Source organism: Oryctolagus cuniculus, chromosome 20 (genome assembly GCF_051225735.1).
Source record: "Oryctolagus cuniculus isolate XC-2025 breed Fujian yellow rabbit chromosome 20, ASM5122573v1, whole genome shotgun sequence".
Taxonomy (NCBI): Eukaryota; Metazoa; Chordata; class Mammalia; order Lagomorpha; family Leporidae; genus Oryctolagus; species Oryctolagus cuniculus.
In genome coordinates this window covers 41,550,086-41,577,251 of record NC_142886.1, presented here as the reverse complement: position 1 = coordinate 41,577,251, position 27,166 = coordinate 41,550,086, and the positions used below count along the sequence as shown (strand labels likewise).

The 27,166-nt window shown below is 44.4% G+C and overlaps 1 protein-coding gene across 1 annotated transcript in view; it reads left to right on the top strand.

Moving 5' to 3' along the window:
* The first annotated feature begins 240 nt into the window (after positions 1–240).
* CATSPERB (catsper channel auxiliary subunit beta) overlaps positions 241–27,166 on the top strand; it is a 106,824-nt gene continuing 79,898 nt past the window's right edge. The window contains exons 1-6 of the mRNA XM_051826122.3: positions 241–319; positions 4,914–5,002; positions 9,712–9,852; positions 14,802–14,862; positions 18,755–18,850; positions 24,728–24,877. Coding sequence (XP_051682082.2) covers positions 241–319; positions 4,914–5,002; positions 9,712–9,852; positions 14,802–14,862; positions 18,755–18,850; positions 24,728–24,877 — 616 coding nt within the window. The remainder of the gene's footprint in view (positions 320–4,913; positions 5,003–9,711; positions 9,853–14,801; positions 14,863–18,754; positions 18,851–24,727; positions 24,878–27,166) is intronic.

Here is a 27,166-nt window from a genome sequence, read left to right as displayed (position 1 = left end):
AAAAAAGATTCAAATATATTTTTCATAATTTTCATGTTATGCATTTAAATGTATAATAAGCATTCTTTGTGAACTTTTAGTACCAATATAGTCAGCTATTATGTTGCCTGATTTTGTCACATGATGGCAAATATTTTAACTTGAAGAGATAATTTCCTTACTACTTTGTAGTCATTCACAGGAGAAGAAACTCAAAAATATGTGCACAGTAATTGAAATAATTCTCATTTATTCCAACAGATGGAATCACCATTTATATATGTTATCATTTTACTTTTGAGCATATTTGAATCCTTATCAGGAATAGATTACAATAAAGGTAAGTTTCAGACTCTGTTATTCTCTGTTTTCTTCATAAGAGTTCTCATTTATATTCCTTCCTCATTTATACTTAAAATATTTTTTCAGTATTTCTTTATCTTATCGTCCTCTTGTTCCCAGGTACTAGCTTCTAGTAGCATCATTGTGAAACCACTGTTATTAAGCTGTATACGTAGAGACTTTTCTGTTGTCACACTATTTCATCACTTGTAAGTCTTGGAAAATTTAAATAGCATTTTATATTTGTAAAACTTTAATTATTTGAACAGACATTTTTAAATTTTCCTCCATGAATAGTTGCATGTACTATGAATTGTACACCCAATTACAAGGCTAGCAAATTGAAACTGAAGAGAATTTTCTGAAAGTAACACACCAATTGAATCAGTCAGTAGGATTTTTATAGTAGAAAAACTTATAAAGGAATAAGACAAACCTTCCATTTGTGCAGACTTCCTAGATTCTTCAGCACCCTAAAATGCGACCTGGGACATAGAAGATGCTCAAAAACAAGGCTGACTGAGTAGATGGAGAGAAGGATTGGGCCTTGTATTCACAGATGTGTTACAGAGTTGGGTGAATTCTGGGATGACCCCCGTGATAGTTCTCATATTGTGCTACAAATGGATGACACATACATGGTTATAATCTAAGAAGAGAGATTCACAGAAAGTCAGGAGACTTCAGAAATGAGAAGTTACTTCCAGCTGTGTGGGGAGGGAAAGGCAAAGAGAGAAGACCAAAGATTTTGTACAGAAGAAAGCAATCACTCTAGGTTCTCCAAATGGGTAATATTGGTGCACACGTATGGAGAATTCTATAACGACATCAAGTTCTGCCAAGACGGCAGAGTAGGTGATGAGCAATACCATGGAAGTGTGAAATCACAGAACAGGTGAAGGCACAGGATATGTGAGGGGATGGGAAACACTTCAGTTTGACTGGAATGAAGGTGTGGAAGAGAGAATTTTTTTTTTATTTGACAGAGTTACAGACAGTGAGAGAGACAGAGAGAGAGAGGTCTTCCATCCATTGGTTCACTCCCCAAATGGCCGCTATGGCTGGCACTGTGCCGATCCGAAGCCAGGAGCCAGGTGCTTCCTCCTGGTCTCCCATGCGGGTGCAGGGCCCAAGCACTTGGGCCATCCTCCACTGCCTGCCCGGGCCACAGCAGAGAGCTGGACTGGAAGAGGAGCAACTGGGACTAGAACTGGCACCCATATGAGATGCCGGCGCCACAGGGAGAGGATTAACCAAGTGAACCACGGCGCCGGCCCCGGAAATATTTTTAAAAGATAGCAGGTTGCCACACATAGACGTATTGAATGTCAGGCTAAGGAGTTTGGGCTTTAGGCGCTATGCTGGAAAAGCATTTAAGATTTCTGGGTAGGGGAGTGACAAAGCTCTAGTTCAGGAAGGTTAATATGGGGGTATAGAGGAGGAAATACTTTTCCTCTCCCCACATAGTTTCTGTGGCTGGGGCCTGTGAATTCAACTGGCAAAAGACAGATTAACAAGAGAAAAATTACACAAATTTTATTTGATGTTTTTTACATGGCATGAGAGACTTCGTAGAAGTCAAAACCCTCCAAAAATGATTATACTCAAGCGTTTATATACCAATTAAAGCAAGAGCAATTAATTGTGGGAATGGGCAAAGACAAAGGAGGAAGATTCAGGTTAGGGACAGTAAACTGAGGGGAACTGATAAAATACACAAAGGCAATTAGTAGAGGACAAGGTTATCTTGGTAGGGTTTGTTTGCACACATTCAGTGTCAACTGATCATTTCTGGTGCTAAAATAAAAAAAGCTGCAGACTGGGCACCATTTCTTACAGGAAACTTAGGGCCTGTTTGTAGGTTGAAGAGGGGAAGGCAGAGCCCTTCCTGCACCTACTGATGCTCAGCTGTCTTCAGCTCAAGATAATGAATACGCCCAAGAGGCATATTTGGGGGTGCATGCTCCGATCTCTTGCAACAGCGTTATATGAAAAGGGTGGCCGTGGCTCAATAGGCTAATCTTCTGCCTTGAGGTGCTGGCACACCGGGTTCTAGTCCTGGTCGTGGCACCGGATTCTGTCCCGGTTGCCCCTCTTCCAGGCCAGCCCTCTGCTGTGGCCAGGGAGTGCAGTGGAGGATGGCCCAAGTGCTTGGGCCCTGAACCCGCATGGGAGACCAGGAGAAGCACCTGGCTCCTGCCTGCGGATCATCGCGGTGCACCGGTCACAGCACGCCGGCCGTGCCGGCCATTGGAGGGTGAACCAACGGCAAAGGAAGACCTTTCTCTCTGTCTCTCTCTCTCACTATCCACTCTGCCTGTCAAAAATTTAAAAAAAAAAAAAAGTGGTAGAGAGATATGGGAGGCGTTTTGTTCCTTCTGGTGTCAACATCATTGCTGTAATTGAGTGACCGTAAATATAGAAACAAAAAGATTTCGCAAATGGCACTATTCCTGCGTTCATCCTGGAGTAGTTTTCTTATTCCAGTCAGAGCAGACATTCCATTAGTAATTACATGTGTGTGGATTCCCTTGATATTTGTATCATGATTCTTGTTAAATTAGTCACATACCGTTAAAAATGAATTTCTCTTGCCTGTCTTTCCTTTACAGGCTGAAAAAATAGAATGGTTTCTGCATTTCATTATTAAAGAATAATCTAACAAATTCTATAACTTCAGAATTTCTTATACTTTATTCATTTGAGAAGCATAGAGACCGAGACATAGATAGAGAGCTCCCATCCACTGGTTCACTCCTGGAATGTCTGTAGGTTAGGCTGGGCCAAAACCAGAAGCTGGGTAGGCAATCCAAGTCTCCCACATGAGTGGTGGAATCCAATCACTTCGGCCATCTCTGCTGCCCCCTAGGGTCTGCACTAGCAAAAAGCTAAAGTCAGGAGCCAGAGTCAGATGTTGAACCCAGGCACTCTTCCATGTGAAATGTGCATCTTTTTTTATTTATTTAAAGATTTATTTATTATTCGAAAGTCAGAGTTACACAGAGAGAGGGGAGGCAGAGAGAGAGAGAGAGAGAGAGAGAGAGGTCTTCCATCCACTGGTTCACTCCCCAGATGGCTGCAATGGCTGGAGCTGCACTGATCCGAAGCCAGGCGCCAGAACCAGGAGCTTCCTCCAGGTCTCTCATGCAAGTGCAGGGGCCCAAAGACTTGAGCCATCTTCTACTGCTTTCCCAGGCCACAGCAGAGAGCTGGATCAGAAGTGGAGCCGCTGGGATTCAAACCGGCGTCCATATGGGATGCCAGCAGTGCAGGCAGCGGCTTTACCTGCTACGCCACAGTGCTGGCCCCCAACTTCCTCCTCTGGGGTTGTAGATGGGGAGGGAGAAGCTTCCCTAACTGATTCTAAGGAGACCATCTGACAGCACACTTTCTGGATCCAGCAGACCCTCAGCCTTGGGTACTTGGAAAGAGCCTTTTACAGCCCCTCGGTTCTATTAATTGCCAAGAATGTCTTATCCATGGTCCTAAGAAAGGCAGGAGCTTTTCTGTACCTGTTGGTCATTTATTCCTTGGTCAGCTCCTAAACTCCAGTTAGGCCTTCCAGTTCTTTCTGCTGAGATCCAGTTGCCACTCAGACCTTTGAGACGAGACCCTACACGAACCCAAGTTGGTTCTTTCTCACCCGTGCTCTGTCTCTGGACCACAGGAAGCATTGGAGCGTCTTCTACCCCAGCAATTTTTGATTGTGCAGGATTCCCAACATAGCCACCACTTTCTCATCAAACTGCCTCCTGTTCTGTGTACCAATTTATCTCTCGTCCTTTAGATTTTCTAAGCAGGAGTCTGAGTGCATGGCCCAAACACAGCTACACATGTTGGTTTTGTTAGTGTACCCATCACAGCCTCTCCCTCAGACTCCTGCGCTCCTCCCAACGTCTTCACATCAGGAGTCCCCATCAGAACACAGGCACCCTCTCCAGTCTCTTGTGCCTGCTGACCCCTTTACACCAAGAGTGAGGAGCTTGGGTCTAAACAGGTTTGGGTCTGCTGCTCAGTTTTGTGACATCAGTTAGCATGGGCTATGTTCTAGCTCAGTGTTTCCGCCCATCTTCCTTTCTAGTTTCCTGCAATCCTGTTTTTAAAAAGAAAAAAGAAATGGAAGACGTGAGTTTCATCTGAGGTCAAGTGAATTTAAAATACAGACTTCTAGGGGCAGGTGTCTGGCCCAGTGGTTAGGATCTCCCTGTGATGCCCACATTGCATATCAGAGAGGCGGGGTTCCAGTGCCTGCTGTGCCAGCTCTGCCCCCAATTCCAGCTTCCTGCCAATATGAACCCTGGGAGGCAGCAGATAATGGCTCCAGTGCCTGGGTCCCTGCCACCATGTGACAGACCTGGACTGCATTCCTGGCTCCCAGCTATTGCCGGACACAGTGGGCAAGTGGGAATAAGCAAATGGGAGAGTCTCTCTCTCTCTCTCTTTCTCTTTCTCCCCCCTTCCAAATAAAATAAAAATTTTAAATATGTCTATAATTATAATTCTTTTATAAATATTTTGTATTTAAAAATGTGATACTTATGATGAAAATTCTTCTATTAATGATCTAAAATGCATATTTTTTTATTATTTAGGTGATATGGGGAAACACTTTGCTTGTTCTAGCCAAGGGTTCCCCAAAGAAAATGAAATGATCAAGTTGTATCTGTCCACAGAGAACTTGGTAAGGTCCACTAACTGCATGGTTACCACCCTTTACGTTCCTTTTAAGTCCGTGTGTACAACCACAGCACTCTGCCCTTTAAATACCATCTACTGTGTTCAGGCTGGCGGAGGGGACATTCTTTTATTTACTTTTTAAGATTTAATTTATTTATTTGAGAGATAGAGTTGCAGACAGAGAGACAGACAGAGAGAAAGGTCTTCCATTTGCTGGTTCACTCCCCAAATGGCCACAACGGCTGAAGCTGGGCAGATCCAAAGCCAGGAGCCAGGAGTTTCTTCTGGGTCTCCCATGTCAGTGCAGGGGCCCAAGCACTTGGGCCATCTTCTGCTGCTTTCCCAGGTGCATTAGCAGGGAGTTGGATTGAGAGCAGAACAGCCAGGACTCAAGCGGGCATGCATTTGGGATGCCAACACCACTGGGGGAGGCTTAACCTTCTACGTCGCAGCACCAGCCCTGTTTGTATTTATTTGAAGGGCAGAGAGATAGACAGACAGACATAAATCCCAGCTGCTAGCTCACTCCCCCAAGGCCTACAGTAGACAGGACTGGGCCAGACCAAAGCCAGGAATCAGGAACTCAGTTCAGCTTCCCACAGGGACAGCAGAGCTGCAGGTACATACGCCACCATCCACTGCCTCCCAGGGCATGAATTTGCAGGAAGCGGAACTGAGCCTACTCACTCCAGGGTGGGATGGGGCCTCCCGAGTGATACCGTAACGGTTAGACCACACACCCACCCTGGAAGATGGCGCACTATATAAACAGTAACCTTTCCTATCCTTCCTATTTCATGTCCCCTTCAATCAGTGAACTATTTCATCCAGCCTTGAGCACTGTGGGAGGTTTTGTGCGCATTTTTTAAATGGTGCCTCCTCCCTCTCTTTTTAAAAAAAAATTGACTGTAATAATCCTCATTTTTTATGGAGCTGATTTGTCCTTTTGAAGTCTGACAGATGTAGCCTGTTAAAGTTACCTCACATGACCTTGAGAAAGAATCTTTCCTTGTATTAGGAGTACCACATTGCAGTTCTCATCTGGGGTAAGGGATGGTATGATCCTTTGACTCAAATAATGGGAGACTTTTTAAGAAACACAACAACATTAAATAAAGCATGGTAGTAAGATACCCATACAGCAAACAATAACAAAAATGTAATTAAAAATGCAGATTGTCTGAAAGTCTATGATAAATATAATAAACACAAAGAAAAGCACCCCTCAAAGACAAGTGTCTCTATCCCTAAGTCTGTTTTGAGTTAGGCCCCAGGTCCTTTTATTTTTTAATGATTTTATGTATTTATTTGAGAGGTGGAGTTACAGACAGAGAGACGGGGAGGCAGAAAGAGGTCTTCCATCTACTGGTTAACTCCCCATGGCCACAATGGCTGGTGCTGAGCTTATCTGAAACCAGGAGCCAGGAGCTTCTTCCAGGTGCAGGGGCCCAAGCACTTGGGCCATTTTCCTCTGCTTTTCCAGGCTATCAGCAGAGAGCTGGATTGGAAGTGGAGCAGCTGGAACTGGATGCTTGATATGCCACACATCTAGTTAAGATTTTGTAATTACAGTTATTATGAAGTGCATGCCCTTTGAGTCAAAAGTGCCTTTCTGGGCCAGCGCCATGGCTCACTTGGTTAATCCTCTGCCTGCGGCACCGGCATTACATATGGATGCCAGTTCTAGTCTCGGCTGCTCCAATTCCTATCCAGCTCTCTGCTATGGCCTGGGAAAGCAGTAGAAAATGGCCCCCGTCCTTGGGCCCCTGCACCCACATGGGAGACTCAGAGGAAGCTCCTGGCTCCTGGCTTTGGCTCAGCACAGCTGCGGCCATTGCAGCCATTTAGGAGTAAACCAGCGAATGGAAGACCTCTGTCTCTGTCTCTGTCTCTCACTCTCACTGTATGTAACTCTACCTCTCTAATAAATAAATAAAAATATTTAAAAAAAAGAATTGTAACCTACTTTTTAAAATGGTTGTAGTATAGAAGTTCTGGTAATGGAATAATTAGGAATAATGACCAATATTTGTATAGTGTTTATGTGTATCAAGTATCTTTCTAAGTTTTATGTTCATTATGACATTTACTCTTCACTTGAACTCTTCCCTGGGATAACTACTGCTGTCCTTTGCCCTGAAGATTCTGCCACCAAGCTCCTCATCTCTCTTCCCTGCTTTATTTTGTCATTTATTCTGTATCTATTTTTAAAATTTATTTATTTATTAGAAAGAGCTACACAGAGAGAGGAGATGCAGAGAGAGAGAGAGGTCTTCCATCCAGTGGTTCACTCCCAAAATGGCCGCAATGGCCAAAGCTGCGCCGATCCAAAGCCAGGAGCCAGGAGCTTCCTCCAGGTCTCCCACATGGTTGCAGGGGCCCAAGGACTTGGGTCATCTTCCACTGCTTTCCCAGGCCATAGCAGAGAGCTGGATCGGAAGAGGAGCAGCCAGTATGAGAACCAGTCCCCATATGGGATGTTGGCACTGCGTGTGGCGGCTTTACCTGCTACACCACAGTGCCGGCCCCCTGTATCTATTTTTCTTGTACTGTCTTTCCCGTATCCAGCTCCCAATCCATCCATCCACTCTGTCTCGCTGCCAACCCCCACTAGAAAGCAAATTCACAAGGGCAAGGATTCTGTTTTGTTCATGTCTGTATCTCCGGCAACTACAGCAGAGTAAGGCCTCCATCTATTTCAGAATGAATGGGTTTCCTGACTTTTTAGATAGGGAAACTGAGACTGAAACCTGCCCGAAGTGATCGTAACTGTTGGGAAAACTAATCAAGGCACAGCTCTGGGTATCTGCCACTTGTTGATTTTCAGTGAAATCTAATATTCATGATTGCTGCATTTTCACATACCTTCTCAAAATTGGGAAATAGAGCCAATAAAAATGCAGGAAGGTCAGGGCTGGTGTTGTGGCTCAGTGGGATAAATCACCGCCTGCAACTCCAGCATCCCATGTCAGTGCCAGTTCAAGTCCCGGCCGCTCTGCTTCCAAGCCTGATTCTTGCTCATGTGCCTGGGACAGCAGCAGAGGGTGCGGAGGATGACCCAAGGGCTTGGGCCCCTGCCACACATGTGGGAGACCTGGAGGAGGGTCCTGACTCCGGTGTTGGCCTGGCCCAGTCCCAGCTGTCATGGCCTTTTAGGGAATGAACCACCAGACAGAAAATCTTTGACCCACCCTCTCTACATATAATTCTGTCTTTCAAATAAACAAATAGATTTTTTTAAGTGCCAGAAGATCATCTTTTTAATTAATTTTTATTTACATAAGGGGAAAAATTTCATATATTTCATTTCATATATACAGTTCTAAGCATATCATGTTACTCCCCATCCTATCCTCATTCCTTTCTTATTTTTCTCTTAATTTTTACAATGACATACTTTCAATTTACTTTATAATCATAAGCTTGACCCTCCACTAAATAAAGAATTCAACAAGTAATAAGTAGGGTGAAAAAACACTGTTACTCAAGAGTGTAGACCAGGGCTATAAACAATAATCAAATCTAAAAAATGTGAAAATGACCACTCCACTTAGTGAAGTAAGCCAGTCCCCAAAAGACAATTATCATGTTTTCCTTGATATGTGGTAACTAATATAAACAGTACCAAAAAATATAATGTATAAGAATGAAATTGACACTTTGAAGAATATCATCTTTACCTTATACATTGCTTCCTTTTTTATTTAGGCACAAAAGAATGATTTTAATAAAATCAGAATTGCTAGCATGTTGCATTGATCTTGTGTTTATTAACTGTAATTCATTACCATTGCTGTGACAGACAAGGTTATCATAAGGATGACTGGAAGCCTTTATGACAGTAACATAAGCCCCACTGGGTTTTGAAAGTGTTCATTTAAAAAATAGATCTTTTCTTCCTAGCCAGAGTTGGGAATAAATTTTTAATGTATTTATTTATTTATTTATTTATTTGAGAGATAGAAACAGAGATCTATCATCCATTGGTTCAGTACCCAAATGCCCACAACAACCCAGAGCTGAGCCAAGCCAAAGACAGGAGCCCTAAACTCAATCTGGGTCTCCCACTTGGGTGGCAGGAAACCAAGTACTTGAGCCATCACCTACTGCCCCCCAGGGTTTATGTTAGCAAGATGCTGAAATCAGAAGCAGAGTTGGACTTGCTATGGGATGCGGACATCCAAGAAATATCTTAACTGATGCACTGCTGGCTCCTCAATATGGGAATTATTAGAGAGCAGTCTTTGGAAACATCTACTATTCACAGATTTCTCTTCATTTTTATATTTTTAAAAGCCATTAATTCCTCTTTTTAAAACTTATTAATTTATTATCTGAAAGGCAGAATGACAGAGAGAGAGAGGGAGACAGAGAAATCTTCCATCTGCTGGTTCACTCCTCAGATACCTGCAAGAGCCAGGGCTGGGCAAGGTCAGCAGCCAGGGGCTCCAACCAGGTGTCCCACATAGCAAGCAAGGACCAAGTACTGAGCCGTCCCTGCTGCTTCTCAGGGTGTGTCCCAGCAGGTAGCTGGATAGAGAGCCGAGGCAGGACTCCACCCCAGGCTCTCCGGTGCGGGATGCAGGTGTCGAAACAGTGGCTGAACCCCGGGACCACAAGGCCCATCCCTCATTTTTGAGTTAAAGTAGCATCCCCATCCCCAGCAAATGATCATGACTTACTGTTTTTTCTCTCTCTCTCTCTTTCCTAAAGAAAATCCAGTGTTTTTTCCAAACTGAAAATGAGCTATCTTCAAAGGATGTGATAAGTGTGTTCACATCAGGAGGACTGGCACCCAGCTTGGGAATCATAAATAGTACATATAATGGCATCTTCCACTTTAATTTAACTTTGGTAATTGCATTTTATTTTATTCTTTGCTATGTTAAAAAGAGGCATACTATTCCTTACAGGATATGGTTTTAAAAATAAGTAGTTTCTATAATATTCCATCTATATACATGTTAAACTCAATAGTACCATGTTGTACATTTTACTTTGAATAGTCATATTTTTAAAAGAAAGTGAAAGAAGAAATAATATACATTGTTTTACTATTTACCTAAATATTTACTGTTTCTACCGTGCTTCACCCTTTTCTATAGATGCAAGTTGACATCAGATATTAATTTCTTTCAACTTGAAGAATTCTCTGTATGACCTGCTGACAATCAATTCTCTCTGGTTTTCTCCCCCTGAAAATGTCATTCTTTTCTAGTGACAATTTTGTTCAAATATATTCATATACCCTACAATCCACTTGTTTAAATTATGTTACTCATTGGTTGTGAGTATATTCACAGTTGTGCCACATCACTACTGTCTTAACTTCAGAACATTTTCATCAACTGGAAAAGACACCCCGCACTCTGGAGCAGGCCCCATCTCCCTTCACCCTCAGCCTTGGGCAATCACTAGTCTACATTTCCCATTAGCCAAGTGTGTTCAAGATCCATTCATGTTTTGCACGTACCAGTAAGTCATTCCTATTTATGGCTGGATAATATTCCATTGTGTAGAGACCACGTTTATCTGCTCATCAGTTAATAAACATTTGGATTGTTCTACTTTTTAGCTATTATGAATAATGCTACTGTGAAATTTGCATACAAGTTTTTATATGGAAGTAGGCCTTTATTTCTCTTGGATGTTGGGTCCTATAATAATTCCATGTTTAACTTTTTGCAGAACTGCCAGGCTGTTTTCCACAGCGGTTGTATTGATTTATATTTCCACCAACAGCTTATTTGGGTTCCAATTTCTGGACATTTTCCTCAGCCTTTATTATTATCTTTTTGTTATAGTCATCCTAGTAGATCTGAGGTGCTCTCTCATTGTGGTTCTGATTTGCATTTCCCAAATGACTAATGATGTTGCGTATTTTTTCATGTGTTTGTTGGTCACTTGCATATCTTATTTGGGGAAATTTCTGTTTCTATTATTTGCCTGTTTTCAAGATCCAAACTCATGAAGATTATACTCCTATGTTTTCTTGCAGGCGGTTGACAGGTATAGCTTTTATGTGTGCATCTGTGATCCATTTTGAGTTCATTTTTGTAAACGATGTGAGGTAGGGGTCTGTATTCATTCTTCTGTGTGTGGATATACAGCTTTTCTGGTACAATTTGTGGAGCAGGCTGTTATTCTATTGTTATCTTTGTTGAAAATCAGTTGACCATGGCCAGTGCCATGGCTCACTAGGCTAATCCTCCACCTGCGGCACCAGCACCCCGGGTTCTAGTACTGGTTGGGGCACCGGATTCTGTCCCAGTTGCTCCTCTTCCAGTCCAGCTCCCTGCTGTGGCCCGGGAAGGCAGTGGAGGATGGCCCAAGTGCTTGGGCCCTGCACCCCATGGGAGACCAGGAGGAGGCACCTGGCTCCTGGCTTTGGATCAGCACAGCGCGCCGGCCGTAGCAGCCACTTGGGGGGTGAACCAAGAGAAGGAAGACCTTTCTCTCTGTCTCTCTCTCTCTCTCTCACTGTCTAACTCTGCCTGTCAAAATAAAAATAAAAATAAGTTAAGAAAAAAGAAAATCAGTTGACCATAAACAGGGCTTGTATCTGGATTCTCAATTCTATTACATTGAGTTACATGGTTGTCCTTATGCTACATGTTGCTTTGATATTGTTAACTTTGTATTAAGTTTTGAAATCAGGAAGCAGAGTCTTCTGTTTTTCAATACTATTTGTTAGTCTAAATCCCTTGTGTGTCCATATCAAATTTAGAAGAAACTTGTGAATTTCTACAAAGAGCCAGTGAGGATTTTCATAGGGATTGTGTTGGATCTGCAGATACACTGGGGTAAGAAGTCTTTCAGTCTATGAATGAGGGATATCTTTCTATTTACTTTGTTCTTCTTTTTTTCATTGATGTTTAACACTTTTCAGAGTATAAGTTTATACATCTCTTGTTAATTTTATTCCTAATATTTCATGCTTTTGATGCTATTAAAATGGAATTTCTTCTTTAATGTCATTTCCAGATTGTTTACTGCAAGTGTAGAGAAAGGCAATTGGTTTTGTGCATTTGTTTCGTGTCCAGCGATCTTGCTGTCTTGCCTGTGAGCTCTCGGAAGCTCTGAGGATAGTCTTGAAAAACTCAGAATTCCTGGTTGGCCATTTTCTTTCAGCATTTTGAACATGTTATTCTAATGTTACCTGACACCATTGTTTCTGAATGAGAAGTCACCTGTGAACTTTATTATTGTCCCTTTATGTGATGTGTCATTTTTTACCTGGAAGTTCTTTCAGTATTTTTTTTCTATCTACCCAGCTAGGGTCCTCTGGGCTTCTTGGGTGTAAGATTGCCAGATTTGGAGTCTCCTGCCATTATTTCTCCAAATTGCTTTCTGTTCCCCCCTTTTTTGTCTCTCGCTGGGACTCCAGTTATGCACATTGGAAATTCATGATATTGTCCCACAGGTCTCTAAAACTGTTCTTATTCTTTAATCATTAGTATCTTTTTTAAAATAGTAATACTAGTGGCTATAACTCTAATTTTGCTTATTCTTTCTTTTTTGCCATCTCCAACCTGCTATTAGACCTGTTCAGCAAACATTTCACTTCATTTATTATACTTTTCAGTCTTATTACACCCAGTTGGTTTTATTTTTATATTTGTCACTTGTGCTTAGGGACTCTCTATTCATTCCCTCATTAGCACAACATTTTCCTTAAACCTATGTGCTTATTTTTAATAACTGCCTTGAAGGCTTTGTCTGTTTATCTGGACTCCATCATTTTACTGTCTACCTTTTTTTTTAACATATTAGTTACATTTTCTTGTTTTTCTTCATGTCTTACCATTTTTGGTTGAAAATAAGACAATGAAAAGAAAACTGGACATTGGAAAGAAAAGGCTGTAACCACTCTGGATTCTGTCACACTCTTCTGAGAAATTACTATTACTCTACAAAGCAGACAACTTGCTCTGGCAGAAACTGTAAACTACCTAACCCCTGGTTCTGGCAGCTCATCTGTACTTAGCTCTTTTAGCCTTTATGCTAATTTTTAAAATGTTGTTGGCTGGCCTGTGGCGCCTTGGGCTAAAGCCCTGGCCTGAAGCGCCTGCATCCCATGTGGGCGCCAGTTCTAGTCCCGGCTGCTCCTTTTCCAATCCAGCTCTCTGCTATGGCCTGGGAAAGCAGTAGAAGATGGCCCTAGTGCTTGGGCCCCTGCAAACACATGGGAGACCCAGAAGAAGTCCCTGGCTCATGGCTTTGGATCGGCACAGCTCCAGCCATTGCGGCCATCTGGGGAGTGAACCAGTGGATGGAAGACCTCTCTCTCTCTCTTTCTCTCTGTCTCTACCTCTCTCTGTAACTCTGTCTTTCAAATAAATAATAAAAAAAATGTTGTCTTCCAGGAGTGTCCCGTGTGCTTGTGTTGCTCAGGGATTTGGGCAGACTTTATATTTAAATCTTAGAACTCTGCATTCTTGCAGTTTCTGTGATCCTAGGATTTCCTTCTTAAATTCTCAAATGATCTGCCAACCCCAAGCTCTGTCTCTGGATATACAAAGCCTGTAATGCTGCAACTTTCTGATACTTGTGTTGGCTGTATAGTGTTCCATTATGTGGCTGTATCATTATGATGATGGATAAATAATTTAATTATCTCCAGTCTTCTGCTATGAGAAACAATGATGCAAAAATATCCTTGAATTTATCCAAATGAAATGAAACCAGCATATGAAAGAGTTATCTATACTCCCATGTTTATTGCAGCTCAATTTATAACAGCTAAGATATGGAATCAACACAGATGTCCACTAACTGATTACTGGATAAAGAAAATGGATTCACACACACACTATGGAATACTAGTCAGCCATAAAAAAGAATGAAATATTGTCTTTTGCAACAAAATAGATGTACTGGAAACCATTATACTTACTGAATAAGCCAGTACCAAATGGCAAATATAATGTTTTCCCTAATCTGCAGTAACTAATAGAGTACAAAAATATGTACTGTATTTGAGCAAAATTTTGACATTTTGAAATTTGGTTATTGTTTACACATTGTCTCAACTGTTGAGGAACAGTGTTTTTGTTTTTGTTTGTTTTTCTTCTGTTTGTTGAATTCCTTACTTAGTGGAGGGTTAAGCTTATGGTTGTAAAAGTTAATAAGAAAGGAAGGAGGAGGGAGGGTGGCAGTGTGGACAGGAGAGAGGGTAGGGTGGGAAGCATCACTGTGCTCCTAAATTGGTATAAATTGTTTACCTATGTAAATAAAATATTTTTAAAAATCCTTGGGTACATTTCAGTTCACATATTAAGAGTATGTGAGGGGCCGGCGCCGCGGCTCACTAGGCTAATCCTCCGCCTAGCGGCGCCGGCACACCGGGTTCTAGTCCCAGTCGGGGCGCCGGATTCTGTCCTGGTTGCCCCTCTTCCAGGCCAGCTCTCTGCTGTGGCCAGGGAGTGCAGTGGAGGATGGCCCAAGTGCTTGGGCTCTGCACCCCATGGGAGACCAGGATAAGTACCTGGCTCCTGCCTTTGGATCAGCGCGGTGCGCCGGCCGCAGCGCGCTGGCCGTGGTGGCCATTGGAGGGGAACCAATGGTGAAGGAAGACCTTTTCTCTCTATCTCTCTCTCACTGTCCACTCTGCCTGTCCAAAAAAAAAAAAAAAAAAAAAAAAGAGTATGTGAGTTTAATGTAGGAAAAATTCCTAACATTGGAGTTGCTGGGTAAAGGGCATATGCATTAAATGCTTTTGTTTATTTTTTTTAAGGATAAAGTTTCAATGCCAAAATAAGTGCTACTATTAACATTTTTTTCTTATGTCTTCTTTATTCAAGTTCAGTGATCAAGTGCTCTGGTTAATTGATATTCCTAGAGAAAACATCACAAGAAACACAGGTAAGAGTGATCTGAGTTAACCCTTTTACTCGTGGGCCTAGTTTGCCAAATTTAGCAGGTAAAAAGCATTCATTATGTTAAAATGATTCCCATTTTCTCATGTAAATGTCCTACATGGTTGGTTTTTTTTATTTTTTTTTTTTTTTGTTTTGTTTTTTTGACAGGCAGAGTGGACAGTGAGAGAGAGAGAGACAAAGGTCTTCCTTTTCTATTGGTTCATCCCCCAATAGCTGCTACAGCCGGCGCACTGCGTTGATCCGAAGCCAGGAGCCAGATGCTTCTCCTGGTCTCCCATGGGGTGCAGGGCCCAAGCACTTGGGCCATCCTCCACTGTACTCCCTGGCCACAGCAGAGAGCTGGCCTGGAAGAGGGGCAACTGGGACAGAATCCGGCACCCTGACCAGGACTAGAACCCGGTGTGCCGGCGCCTCAAGGCGGAGGATTAGCCTAGTGAGCCACGGTGCCAGCCCCTACATGGTATTTGGAATATACTTGCTAAAAGTATTTGTAGCTTATTTGAAATTCAAATTTAATTGGGCTTCTTATACTTTATCTAGCAATTCTATTATATATGGATTTTTCTAGCATACATATGTTTATATTATCCTTCATTTAAAGTAAACCCTTTTTTTTCAGAAATTAGAATTGCAGTACTAATAAACTTGGGCAGCAGTTAATTTTGTTGAGACTGAATCATTCATCTTAAATCTTATAGGCTATAATAGCTTTTGTGTGATTGTATTGTGAAATCTATTATTGTTATGTGGCAGTGTTGCATTATATGCTACTGTATAAATCCAGATGGAAATAGGAGAAAAGCCAAATTCCAAGAGTTGTGAGTATTGAACTAGAGGATATTCAGGCATAAAATGTATCCCTAGGGCCAGCACTGTGGTATAGTGGGCTAAGCCTCTGCCTGCAGTGCCAGAATCCCATATGGGCGCCAGTTCAAGTCCTGGCTGCTCCTCTTCTGATCCAGCTCTCTGCTACGGCCTGGGAAAGCAGTAGAAGATGGCCCAAGCCCTTGGGCCCCTGCACCCACGTGGGAGAGTGCTGGGAGAGTGGGATGGGGGTGTTTTATAGGCCAGTCTTTCTGATGTAGTTAAAGGACATCCCGAACTGTGTGCCCCACAGAGTGAAGATGGGGAGGTGAAAGTAAGCCTGAGATGATAGAAAAGGTTCTACAGATAAGGGGACATCAAGGATAGCAGTCTGCAGCAAAGCCCCAGTGCTGATGCCTGACCTGGATCCTGTCCCGACCTTTACCCTTTTAGCATCTCATTTTATTAAATTGGCCTTATAATTAGAAATTTTCGTGATTTTTTTCCAGGAATTCATCTTGGAAATCATACTTTTTGTAAAAATGTAGCCTAATTCTCATTAACATAAAGTTGAATGCTATGTTATTATGGCTGCCTGATATGATATTGACATTGAAGCGACAACGGAAGGAGTGAACATGTTGTTTCTACTGTTTATTTACCCACTTTACTTTCAAGATGTGTTGATGCTGAGGCTTCTCATGCAAGTACAAGGGTGATCTGAGAACTCAAGTATTTTATAGAAAAAGATCAGTGCTGGCGCCGCACCTCACTAGGCTAATCCTCTGCCTGCGGCGCTGGCACCCCAGGTTCTAATCCCCAGTCGGGGCACCGGATTCTGTCCCAGTTGCTCCTCTTCCAGTCCAGCTCTCTGCTGTAGCCCGGGAAGGCAGTGGAGGATGGCCCAAGTGCTTGGGCCCCTGCACCCACATGGGAGACCAAGTGGTATAGTGGGCTAAGCCTCTGCCTGCAGTGCCAGAATCCCATATGGGCGCCAGTTCAAGTCCTGGCTGCTCCTCTTCTGATCCAGCTCTCTGCTATGGCCTGGGAAAGTAGTAGAAGATGGCCCAAGCCCTTGGGCCCCTGCACCCACGTGGGAGAGTGCTGGGGGAGTGGGATGGGGGTGTTTTATAGGCCAGTCTTTCTGGCTTCGGATCGGCGTGGCCATTTTGGGGGTGAACCAACGGAATAAGGAAGACCTTTCTCTCTGTCTCTCTCTCTCTCTCACCGTCTAACTCTGCCTGTCCAAAAAAAAAAAAGAAAAGTAAAGAAGAAGATCAGATAAGCTCTGCCTCTCCTGACAACTCCCTGGACTGAGTAAAAAGAAATATATTTGTTCTAGGAATGCAATAGAAGGAGTGGATGGGCTATGCAGAGAGTTATATGCCAGAAAATAAAGATTTAGGGGAAAAGAGGCCATATATGCTCGTTCATTTTTATCTTCTGCCATTCCATGAATTTGAGTACTTTATGCTGATGCTCCTTAACTTGTGACTGGGCTACATCCTGATAAATCCAATGCAAGTTGAAAATATAAGGAGGCTGGCATTTTGGCACAATGGGGTAAGCCGCCTCCTGCAGTGCTGGCATCCCATATGTGCTCTGCTTCGAGTCCCACCTGCTCCACTTCCAATCCCTGCAAATGCACCTGGGAAAGCACTCTGGCTTCTGGGGAGTGAACAGCAGATGTCTGCTCTCTGTCTTCATGGGCTTCATGTTAAGTCATTTGTAAAGGCAGAGGATACTGGTACTCACAGCACAGTGAGAAATCAGTGAATTAATACGAATGATCCCTGACTCACATTACAAGGTTTCAATTTACTATTTTTCTTTTTTAAAAAAATATTTATTTATTTATTTGAGAGGCAGAGTGACAGAGAGGCCATGGCAGAGAGAGAGACAGAGAGAGAGAGAGAGAGAGACAGAGAGAGAGAGAGGTCTTCCATCTGCTGGTTCACTCCCCAGATGGCGGCAACAGTCAGAGCCGGGCCAATCTGAAGCCGGGAGCCTGGAGTTTCCTGTGGGTCTCCCATGTGGGTGCAGGGACCCAGGTGCTTAGACCGTCTTCCACTGCTTTCCCAGACCATTAGCAGAGAGCTGGTTCGGAAGAGGAGCAGCCGGGACACAAACAGGCGCCCATATGTGATGTGTGCACCATAGGCAGAGGTTTAGCCTATTGTGCCACAGCACCAGCCGCCTGGAAATGTCTCTTAATTAGTATTTGTAGACCTTTTACATGTAATGTAATTGCTGACATATTAGTATTAAAATCTACCACCCTGTAAATTATTTTCTATTTGTTCTGTCTCTTCTGTTTTACTTTTTCTCCCTTTTTCTGTCTTTATTCATATTACTTATTTTGACAATTGCATACCTCCACTATTGACTTATTATTTTTATCTTAAAAAATTATTAGTGCCTACCCTAGGGTGTACACCATATATCTCTCCAATTTTCTCTGTAATTCTTTCAAGTAAAAATATTTTTATTTATTTTACTTGAAAGTCAGAGTTACACAGAGAGAGAAGGAAAGGCAGAGAGAGAAGGAGAGGCAGAGAGAGAGAGAGAGAGAGGTCTTCCATCCACTGGTTCACTTCCCAGATGGCCGCGACAGCCGAAGCTATGCCAATCCAAAGCCAGGAGCCGGGAGCTTCTTCTGGGTCTCTCATTTGGGTGCAGGGGCCTAAGGACTTGGGCAGTTTTCCACTGCTTTCCCAGGCCATAGCAGAGAGCTGGATCAGAAGTAGAGCTGCTGGGACTCGAACCGGTATTCATATGGGATGCTGGCACTGCAGGCGGCAGCTTTACCTGCTATGCCACAGCACTGGCCCCTCAAGTAAAAATCTTTTAAAAATGTTAGTATCTTGATTTATTGCTGTGATAAGATCACTTCATATTTACTCATTATTTTATCATCAAAATATTTTCAGGAGAAACATGATAAACCTGACACATAGATTCAGTTAAAATAGTTGGAAAGAGGAAGATTTTCATTGTTGGTAATTTCTTAAATTTCACCGACATGACAAATGAAAAAACTAGTAGATTGTTTGTATTTTGTTTTCAAACAGATGTTGCAGCTGTAGAAGAATGGTTGGTAAGGATCACTTTACACCATGGATTAAATATTTATGCCACAGAAGGGACTCTACTGGACAGTGTTCGAGGTAAATGCCCTGGAGGAATATGGGTTGCACTTTTTTCCCAAGAGACAGGTACACACCCATCTAATGCAGTGTTACTTGAAGTAAGGTCAAAAACTAGGGACAAATTAACTGTCCATAAATAGGGGGAAAGACATAAATAGGAGAAATGTTAAAGGAAATAAATCCGTATATATCATTGAGAACAGAGCTCAAAACCATTGAGTGAAAACTCAAACTGCAGACTAGAGTAGAGAGTATTTCTCTAATTCCGGGGTAGGCGTGTAGTGAAGCAGCTAAGCCCTCACCTGGGACATCCAGGTGCCATTTCAGAGTGCCCGGGGTTTGAGTTCTGGCTGCTTCAGATTCAGTTCTGCTACTGCCACCTGGGAAGCAGCAGCTGATGACTCAGTGACCGAGTCCTTGCTACCCACGGGACTGACGTCCAGGGGAGTCCTTGCTACTGACGTCCACTGTAGCCTGGCCCAGCCCTGGCTATTGAAATCTGGGGAGTAACTCAGCAGGTGGGAGATCTCTGTCTCCATCTCTCTGACTCTTTCTCTCTCTTTCACATTGTCATTCTGCCATCCAAATACAAGATAAAAATCAGAAAACACACAAAGCAATGCTAATTTTTATTGCAAATTATTAAAATTCAGACTGGAAATATGCACAGCAGTTTCAGACATTGGGGGAAAGTTTGGGAATGAGACCATGGAGGGGAGCAGAGTTATATTTAATTGATTCTGTGTCATTTTGTTTCTTTTAACCAAAATTAAATTATCTGAAACAAAATGACAAGTGTTGTACTTTTTTTTTATAGTTTCCAAAATTTGAAAGACAGTGAGATGGCTGGCGTTGCGGCTCACTAGGCTAATCCTCCGCCTTGCGGTGCCGGCACACCAGGTTCTAGTCCTGGTCAGGGTGCCGGATTCTGTCCTGGCTGCCCCTCTTCCAGGCCAGCTCTCTGCTATGGCCCAGGAGTGCAGTGCAGGATGGCCCAAGTACTTGGGCCCTGCACCCCATGGGAGACCAGGATAAGTACCTGGCTCCTGCCATCGGATCAGTGCGGTGCGTTGGCCGCAGCGCGCTGGCCGCGGCGGCCATTGGAGGGTGAACCAACGGCAAAGGAAGACCTTTCTCTCTGTCTCTCTCTCTCTCACTGTCCACTCTGCCTGTCAAAAATTAAAAAAAAAAAAAAAGAAAGAAAGACAGTGAGCCAATTATTCACCAGTTATTGCCATACTGGCTTTGTGGGACTCATATTTTGATTCCCTGTATAGATTTTTTTAAGTATTAAAATACACAATAAAATTATTTGGTTTATTTTAAATCTGAATAATTTACATATTTAAATGTACCCAGGCAGGGATGGGGAACCTTTTTTCTGCCAAGGGCCATTTGGATACTTAGGACACCACGCACAAGCCACACAAAATGATCAACTTAAAAATCAGCCTGCTATAGATCTGTTGACTTTTGAGTGCCCACTGTGATTGCCTTGGCAGGGCCAGATCAAAAGTTCACGGCCTGCTGCGGCCTGGGGCCTGGATGTCTCCACGCCTGTGTACAGAGCACTGTGGCCGCAGAGAGCTTCGCAAGTGACTAAACCTTAGCAGACTCAGGATGCAGAAGTGAATTCAGTCTGTTTGAGGAGCTGCAAGGAAGCCAGTCTGCTGAAGCGCATTGAAAGACAGGATACTGTGGGGCCAGCACCGTGGTGCAGTAGGCTAAGCCTCCACCTGCGGCGCCAACATTACAGAGAGGCAGAGAGAGAGAGACAGAGACAGAAAGAGAGAGGTCTTCCATCCACTGGTTCACTCCCCAGATGGCTGCAATGGCCAGAGTTGCACTGATCCAAAGCCAGGAGCCAGGAGCTTCTTCTGGGTCTCCCACATGTGTGCAGGGGCCCAAAGACTTGGGCCATCTTCTACTGCTTTCCCAGGCCATAGCAGAGAGCTGGATTGGAAGTGGTTGGCTGCTCCTCTTCTGATCCAGCTCTCTGCTTATGGTAGGGGAAGGCAGTGGCAGATGACCCAAGTGCTTGGGCCCCAGCACCCAGGTGGGAGACCCTGAGGAAGCCCCTGTCTCCCGGCTTCCATTGCAGCCATTTGGGGAGTGAATCAGTGCATAGAGGACCTTTCTCTCTGTCTCTCCCTCTCTGTCTGTAACTCTACCTCTCAAATAAATAAATAAAGTCTTTTTAAAAAATGACAGAGCAGTGAATAATTCAGTTTGGAGAGGCTGGCAGGGATATGGTTTTAAAAAGTGTGTACTTTGTTCTAATTATAATGAAAAGTCACTGGAGTGTTCCAAGCAGGAGGTGACAACTCTGGTCTCTGCTTTATAAAAAGATCACTTTGGCTGCTCTGTAGAGAACTGACTCTTGCGGGGAGAAAGGGCAAGAATGGAATAATGGAAGCTGGCAGCAGCTACGGCCAGGGCGGCTCGGGGAGGGCGTGGAGTGCCCAGACACGGGATCAGCAGTGGAGACGGTGACTTCCGGCTGACAGGACTTCCTGGTGGACTGGGGCTGAGGGAAAGAGCAGGGCCAAGAAGAACCCTAGCCATCTCGCTGGAGCAGTCAAGTGAGGAAGCTGTCGTTCCCTGAGATGCCAAAGATGTGTAAGCAAACACTGAGAAGTGGGACTCAGGGCTTTAGTTTAAGGCTACAGTTAGACACCTGTGTTCACTACTGAGCTCAAATGCGATGTCTGGAAATAGTTTTGTTTTGAATTGAACTTTTTTTTTTATTTGAAAGTCAGAATTACAGAGTGTGTGTGTGTGTTTGTGTGGCAGAGAGAGAGAAAGAGAGAGGGATATCGTCTGTCCACTGGTTCACACCCCAAATCCCCAAATGGCCACAATGGCTAGGGCTGGGCAAGGCCAAAGCCAGGAGCCTCCTCTGCGTCTCCCATGGAGGTTCAGGGGCCCAAGGACTTGGGCCATCTTCTGCTTCCCAGGCACATTAGGACTGGAAGTGATATCGGCCAGCTTGTTAGTAATTTTCAATACTGATAACCCTGTGGGTCCTTGTCACTTATTCAGAGAATTCTGAATACTGGCTCAGGTAGACCAGTCAGCATGGTAGGTTTTTAAGCTTTTTATTCAGTGAGAGAAATATGCAGGGAAGAGAGGGCTTTATTTAGGGGAGAAAGAGAAGTCTAGGAACTAAGATGGATCCTTATCAAGCAGAGAGCAGGCCAGGAGGGAGCCTCCTGGGGCAAGCGTATGCTTATGAGCTGCCACGGTAGCTGAGCATGAGTAGCAAAGGCAGAGAGCAGGCCAATAGGCCAGGCGCCCTGAAGGCCTAGGCCAGCAAGGGGAGGCCCACTGTGCCCCAGGCCTTTTATTTACTCCCAAGGGGGAGTGGTTACAGAGTCTGATTGGCAGGTGGGCCTACAGGTGGGGTCGGTAGGGGCTCGAGATCCCACAGGGGGCCGTGGTCTTCCAGCTCACAAATCTAATCCACTTTATCCTATCTGTCTGCCTGCCTACATCAGAAGTGGAACAGCTAGGACTGAACCTGCACCTATATGGGATGCCAGAGCTGCAGGAATGGCTTAACCCACTGAACCACCAGGCCAGTCCAAACTTGAACATTTTATTTTAGAATAGTTTTACACTTAGAAAACAAAAATTGTGAGGTAGCACTACAAAGACTGTTTTAAAATCTCATCCCTATGTCTCTCTATCAGATACAAACTGACACCACTTCTCGTGTCTCTGACTTTAGGAAAGGCATCCTGGAGTAAGGGGGCATTGTCAGTTCCAGGCGTTCAGTTCCCAGACCGAGCTGACACCTGCCAGCCCTCTGAAGTCCAGGGTGAACGGCCCACAGACACATCCTAAGCCCTGAAAACTCAGCTCTCTTGCCCTAAAGTTCTCTGAATTCAAAGTGACTTGCCCCTGAATTAGTTTAGTTACTGGCATCTCTGCTGTCCTGTACTGCACTCTTTCAAATTGGACAGAAATTTAGCTCCGTGCAAAGTGGGGGAAAAAAGAAAACCTTGCAGAAAGTCTTTGGGATTGCAGTGGATTTTATTCAAGACAGGAGATTTACACCGAGAATGTAAACAGCTAAGAATTGATATCAGCTTGTTCTCAAACATCCTGTTTTTGAAATTCAGACAGATGTATTCTTTCAAATTGCTCTGGCTTACTTTTTGTATTTTCTTTTCTCATTTTTTTTCCCAAGCAGAAAAAGAAATCTTTGTCTTTTGAAATTATTAAATGAGGATTTTTCTTCTCTCTATTTTCAAGGAGAAATGTTAAGTGTCTGTTATCTAGCTCCACCCCTCTGCATATCCATGAATAGTATTCTGATTTTCAGAATTCGTAAAGCCATGTTTGATTAAGTTCTTTCAAAAGGACCATTGTCTAGCCCTGCCCAGTGAGCGGGAGTGGGCCTGGTTTCATTCTTCGTGAAGCCCAGAGTCCTGATGGAGGGAGGGCCTCACTCTCAGGGGCCTCCTGGGGCACTTTTCAGGGAAGATGATATCGGGGACAGAAACAGATCTCCCCCAGCTAGCAAATCTGAAAGTTGAGCTGGCGTTGGGGCAGCGGGGTTGGTTGGTATTGCTGTTTGTGACACCAGCATTCCACGTGGGAGTGCTGGTCCCAGTCCTGGCTGCTCCGCTTCCTATCCAGCTTCCTGTTAATGTACCTGGGGAGGCAGCAGATGAAGGCCCAAGTACTTGGGTCCCCTGCCACCTGTGTGGGAGACCAGGATGGAATTCCTGGCCCCTGATTCCACCTGGCCCCACCCTGGCTGTTGAGACCATTTGGGGAGTGAACCAGAGGATGAAAGATCTCTCTCCATCCCCACACCTCCATCACTCTGCCTTTCAAATAAGTAAGTAAGTAAGTAAGTAAATAAATAGATATTTTTGAAAAATTAAAGCTGAGGAGTTTTTTAAATGCCAGGTCCTGGTGCTGGTGTTGTGGCACAGCACGTTAATTTGTCACCTGCAATACAGGCATCCCTTGCAGGCGCCGGTTCGAGTCCCGGCTGCTCCACTTCCAGTCCAGCTCCCTGCTAATGGCCTGGGAAAGAAGCAGAGGATGGCCCAGCTGCATGGAGTTCCAGGTTCCTGGCTTCAGCCTGGCCCACACCTGGCCGTCGCGGCCATTTAGGGGGAGAATGAGCCGATGGAAGATTCTCTCTCTCTCTTTCTCTCTCTCCCTCCCTCCCTCCCTCCCTTCCTTCCTTCCTCCCTCTCTCTCTCCTTTTCCCTCTCCCTCTCCCTCCCTCTCTCTCTCTCTCTCTCTCCAACTCTGCCTTTCAAATAAGTAAAATAAATCTTTCCAAAGAAAAAATCCTGAAAGGTTTCATTTGCCACTCAGCCTGCTGCTTCTCTGTCTGTGCTGGGTGAAGATGTCTCGCCTCTGATTGGTTCTTCCAGTTAGTCCTACTCCCAACTTCTATTTTCCAGAAATCTCTCTCTCTCTCTCTTGGCCATTAATTGTAACTTTCCTTGGTGTCTCCTACTCTGAATTTATTCTGATTTTCGTGCACCTACTGCTGTTTCACTGGCTTTGGGGAAGAGAACAGAAAGCCTATATGTGAACTCTTGAAGCAGCAGCTGCTCTCTAGATTATAAATACACAGGCGCTGTGATCTGGGAACTCCATTGCTCGGGCTAGACCCTGTGGCAAACGGCATTTTGCAAATGTGGTCGAAGCTATATCTTCCATCCCACGTGCTCTTCTGCAACAGTGACCTTATTTTTCTTATTTTCTTCTGGAAAATAAGGACTGAAACAACTTTAACAGATGAAGGTGAAGTAATTCGGTCATTTCTGAGCCATAGAGCAGTTCCTCCAAAGCCTTTAGAGGAAAGCCGTGCTCTTTCATTTTCAAGAGTGCTGCCACGCTCAACATCTGTTCTGACGTCCACAGAACCCATTCTGCAGTGGAGTCTTGGGACTGTGATGGCGCAAAGCGAGGTCAATAAATTATCTCCACATGTGGTAGATCTCAAAGCGGCAAAATGCCCCTGTGCCAACGATGTGGCGTTACTTGGCTTCATTTTGAATACCACATACAATGGTAAGTTTATGGCTTTATTGAATGTTGGAAGCAGTGTTCCGTATTTTATGACAGTGATGTTTAACTGACAAGGCAGCACATGGAAGTAGTGGGGAAAAGACTGCTTCCTCCAGAGTAGGCACTTGGCCTAGTGGTCAGACACCAGTCAGAATGCCTGGGTTCAAGTCCCCACTCCACTCCGGATTCCAGCTTCCTTCTCCGTGGGGGCAGCAGGAGATCGGCCAGGCTTGGGTCCCTGTCACCCATGCGGGACATCTGGATTGAGTTCCCAGCTCCTGGATCCGGCTTGGCCCAGCACTGGCTGGGGCAGGCATAGGGGGTGAATCAGTGAAAGGGACTGAACCATTGAAACAGAGCGCTCTCTTTTTCTTTGTCTCTCAAAATAAATTAAAAATAATTAAAATTTAAAAATTTTTTCCTAAAAATATCTCAGAATGTACTCTTTGCCACTCTATTTTGTCTGCTGGCAAGTGTGATATACTAAGGAAATTCTTTTGCTGTGATTTTTGCCATAGAATGACTTACGTATCTCTTCTAATTTCATTTATCTTCTGCCCTCCATTAATATGTTACTTCCTCCCAGACACTTTTCATTGACTTAATCCTCCATTCTCCTGCCATGCAGTATAGGTATTGTCGTCCCCAAGTACCCCATTACTTATTATGTATGTGTTTTTCTATTACTACTGCGATACCTCATAGATCTGTATAGGAAAGACGAATGTTGTTTCTGCACTCTCATTCACAACACTTGTGACACCAACTGTATGGCTTTCCACACAAAACCGTTCTCCAGGTCTCTGAAGAGCCCCAGTGGGTGTCCTGTTTGCATTCAGTTCTGGCCTGGCCACCTGGAGTTAGCCCAGATCCTGGCAGGTTAGGGGCTCAGTCCTACAAGACCACCTCCCATTTCAGATGCCAGTCCCAGTCCCAGGTGTGATCTGCACTCCTAGCTAACCAGCTATGATCAGGGGATCCCACAACACCCTCCTTGGGCTCAAGAACTTGCGAGAAGAGCTCAACAGAACTCGGGGAAGCATTCACTTATATTTATCAGTTTATTATAAAGGCCATTGCAGAGGATGCAAATGAACAGTTAGATGAAGACGAACTCTAAAAGGGTCCCAAGGGGCCAGCGCCATGGCTCAGTTGGTTAATCCTCCGCCTGCAGCACCAGCATCCCATATGGGCGCCAGTTCTAGTCCCGGCTGCTCCTCTTCCAGTCCAGCTCTCTGCTGTGGCCCGGGAGGGCAGTGGAGGATGGCCCAGGTGCTTGGGCCCCTGCACCCACATGGGAGACCTGGAGGAAGCACCTGGCTCCTGGCTTCGGATCAGCACAGCGCCGGCAGTGGTGGCCATTTGGGGGGTGAACCAACGGAAGAAAGACCTTTCTCTCTCTCTCTCTCTCTCTCTCTCGCTCGCTGTTTAACTCTGTCAAAAAAAAAAAAAAAAAGGAGCACTTCTGTCCCCACCGAGGTGCAGTTCACCACTCCCAGCACACGAATGTGTTTATCACCCTGGAAGTACTCCAAGACCTGTACGTTGGAGATTTTTATAGTGGTTTTCATCACATCAGCAAGATAAATTATTAACTCGATCTCCAGCTCCTCTCCCCTTCCTAGAGGAAAAGGTGTGGACCCGAAAGCTCTAACTTTGTAAAGGTTGTTTAGTCTTTCTGATGGGCAGTTCCCATCCTAAAGCTATCCAGGAGCACTCCTTAAAACAAAAGATACTCTGGGGCCAGCGCTGTGGCTTAGCTGGTAAAGCCGCCGCCTGCAGTGCCGGCATCCCATATGGGCACCGGTTCTAGTCCCGGCTGCTCCACTCTGATCCAGCTCTCTGCTGTGGCCTGGGAAAGCATAGAAGATGGCCCAAGTCCTTGGGCCCCTGCATTCTCATGGGAGACCCGGAAGAAGCTCCTGGCTCCTGGCTTTGGATCAGTGCAGTTCTGGCCCATTGTGGCCATCTGGGGAGTGGACCAGCAGATAGAAGACATTCTCTCTCTCTCTCTCTCTCTCTCTCTCTCTCTCTCTTCCTCTGCCTCTCTGTAACTCTGTCTTTCAAATAAATAAATAAATCTTTAAAAAAATATACTCCTCCTATCATCCAGGAAATCCTAGGGGAGTTAGTAGCTCTGTCTCAAAACTGAAGCCCCAGGCCGGACGTTGCCATCGAGGTGTCCCTAGCACCCAGCTCATGAGGGAAATTAGAAGGGTTTTCGGAGCTCTGTGTTGGGAACCAGGGACAAAGACCAAATATGCAATTTTATTATATCAATTCACAATGTCA